Source organism: Lottia gigantea (genome assembly GCF_000327385.1).
Source record: "Lottia gigantea unplaced genomic scaffold LOTGIsca_8, whole genome shotgun sequence".
Classification (NCBI taxonomy): Eukaryota; Metazoa; Mollusca; class Gastropoda; family Lottiidae; genus Lottia; species Lottia gigantea.
Genome location: NW_008710662.1, coordinates 1,954,737 through 1,957,677, shown reverse-complemented (window position 1 = coordinate 1,957,677; position 2,941 = coordinate 1,954,737). Strand labels below are relative to the sequence as shown.

General features: G+C 36.6%; 1 protein-coding gene across 1 annotated transcript in view; it reads left to right on the top strand.

Annotated features, from left to right (window-relative positions):
• Positions 1-2,231: 2,231 nt before the first annotated feature.
• Positions 2,232-2,941, top strand: part of LOTGIDRAFT_107943 (hypothetical protein) — a gene marked incomplete at both ends in the record, with an annotated part of 3,961 nt that continues 3,251 nt past the window's right edge. Inside the window, one exon of the mRNA XM_009066936.1 lies at positions 2,232-2,378. Within this exon, the coding sequence (XP_009065184.1) occupies positions 2,232-2,378 (147 nt within the window). The remainder of the gene's footprint in view (positions 2,379-2,941) is intronic.

Here is a 2,941-nt window from a genome sequence, read left to right as displayed (position 1 = left end):
GGGCCTTCACCCAAACCAGTGCAATGAGACCCTATAGGCGGACCGCCGACCCCCACCCCCTCACTAGAATGGCCATAACTTCGCCAATTTTGACCCCAGTGGTATAATTTTTGTTGCAAACGGAAGTTTAACATGTCTTCTATCTATTTCAGTCGAAAACAGAAATTCGGATTTTTTGAAATCTTTCGGGAAAATCGACTTAGAAGTTCCACCCGAATTTTCAAGAGGGAAATTTGCTTATATTTTGGTTAGGGAAAAAATCTGAACTTCAAAGTGCTGTAACAGGCAGAGTTTTCACGGTAGAGACTTGAAATTTGCAACATAACAACTTCCAATAGGTGTGTACCTTCAGTGCAAATTTCAACTTTCCAGCTCTGATAGCCTTCGAACGAGAGCCTGTCAAAGTTTTGGTCTTCACCCCATTGAAAATACAGTGCAGAAAATCGCTATAGACAGACCGCCGACACCACCCCTGACCTAAAATGGCCATAACTCGGCCAATTTTGACCAGAGAGGTACAATTTTTGTTTGTACTATAGATAATTTCTGAACAGTTTGTTGGTTCCTTGTTCGCTATTGGTGGCTAGATTCTAATATCCACAGACTAATTTCCAACCCTAGTATCCGAAGACAACTCCGTTCCTCGGTAGTCCGTATCCATCGTATCACTAATACGAGGTGTGACATGGTAGGTAGGTAGATGACAAGTTAACGTTCGCTTCCAGCGGATGCTGATATCGCAAACTAGGTAGTTGTTGGTAGTGGTTTGACATGGTCTTATTAACCCGTATTAAACTTAACCCACTACACTTCGTTTTGGTGCTAGTTAAATTTGACCAATCAGATCGGTAGAATGGAAATAAGGTCATGTAAGTAAAACACAACATCGCTTTGTCGCCGCCCGTTTGAAGAGATAATAACATATTCTTTTCAAGTAAAATATCCTAAAGTAAGGTTTGATTTTCTCTCGGCTTCAATTCTTTACCGAAAATCTTAATCAATTCTGTACTGTACAGAAATGAAAAATCAACGCTTTCGTTTTGTTTACGTCATAACGAGTGATTTGTTTTGATTGGCTGAAATTTTACTACCTAGACAGCAGGGGCCACTTTGATTGGACAATATTTATCTATGAATACATAATTTTTCCCACTCGTATTACCACGGTCTCGAGGAAGTATGACGAATGGGGCTGTGGTTTGGACACGAAGGTCTGTATCATATTAACTTAACATATACTAGTCTAGGGTTATAGAGCCAATCCAGCAGTAATAGACATTACAACAGAAAATAAAGATGCATGTTATTATGTAACGTAATACACAAATTAAAACTACCAATCTTTTGTTTCAATGAATGAGTCATTTATTAGTATACACATAACAAAAGAGCAAAAACCAACACTCTCCTCTGGTAGCTGATAACTCTACTTGTTTACCCCTTAATGTACCGGTATTTTGTTTGCGGACGTAAACAAAACGAAAGCAGCGAATCATTAAATGTTTTGATTTATATGGGAAGTACAGAATTGAGATTTTCGACTTTGGCAAGAATGTGTTCTAATCTTTTCAAACGGATGGCGGCATTTTGTGTTTTGTTTACATGACATTTGTGTTCTACCGATCTTATTTGTCAGATTTAAATAGCACCAATCTCATTTCCACGCCCATAATCCGAAGGGTAGTGGGCGTAATTTAATACGGATTAATAAGACCACGCGTCAAAACCCATATTGTTTATACGATGAGATTGCATTAGATTTTTGACTGATAAAGATACAGGACATGCAGAATAGATCGTGTAAACTAAAAAATATCATAATTTCTTATTCCGGTTATATTAAATTTATATATTGTTAATCATAGCAGTCCACAGCTCACACCCAAACTACACGTCCTCAACAAACATGACTAAGAAAAAGACATTTGTAGTTTCAACACGGACAAATTTATGAGCGAAAATCCTAGTAATGGTATTCGATAGGACTCGTCGTGTCATTATATGTCTATTATGTTTGAACCTATCTGTCAAAACACAAAAAAAAAAACTTTCCAATTCTTGTATTTACAATACATACCAACCAAACCTGTTTTAATCTCATATACTTGAAGTTTGAATAATAGTAGTGTTGAGATTTTTACTAGTGAATATACTATGGAGGCGTTAACGTAATCATAACCTTTGATTTGTAATGCATTATAAACCGATCAGTATTGGAAAGTGATTAATCAAAGATGTTCTCTGAAAAGTTTCGAAGAATTAAAGATGAGGCAACGAGAAGTGGCAGACCATACGAAGATCCGGAGTTCCCTGCAAGCTCGAGCTCTTTGACATTTCAAGGATTATGGGGTCAAGATCTTGAGTGGAGAAGACCTCAGGTAGGACAGAAGGATATTATTATTATTCAAGAGCATTTTTATGGGCGTCAGAGTCGAGTATTATTTAGGGTCGCTCCATCTTATATTTAATGGCTCCCACAAAATACTTTTGCAGCACCAAAAACTTACAAAACACTTCCCGAAAACAGCTTTCGAAACATTTAGACCTTATGAATATTTTAATTACTTCCATTCAATGTTGATAGTTATCTGAGTGTATTAATAGTCGCAAATTCGTAATATAATAATTCCCACCCACCTCGTTTACGGATACCCCTACCCCTGATTGTAGATTATAGTTAGATATAAATCATATCTCTGATTATCATATTGACATTCATCTACATTTTAGAGTCACTTTGACCAAAGCTTTTTAGCTTCCTCAATGAAATGTTATATGTTCAACATTGCCTTTTATACAATACAAAACCGTGGTTAGCGCAGTTGACTATGATATTTGCATAGTGAATATTTAACTCGTTGTTCGTTAAAACTACCTGAATATAGCCTGGGAACACATTATACGACACATATTTTAGATACTTTCTTCAAATAAGTGATAC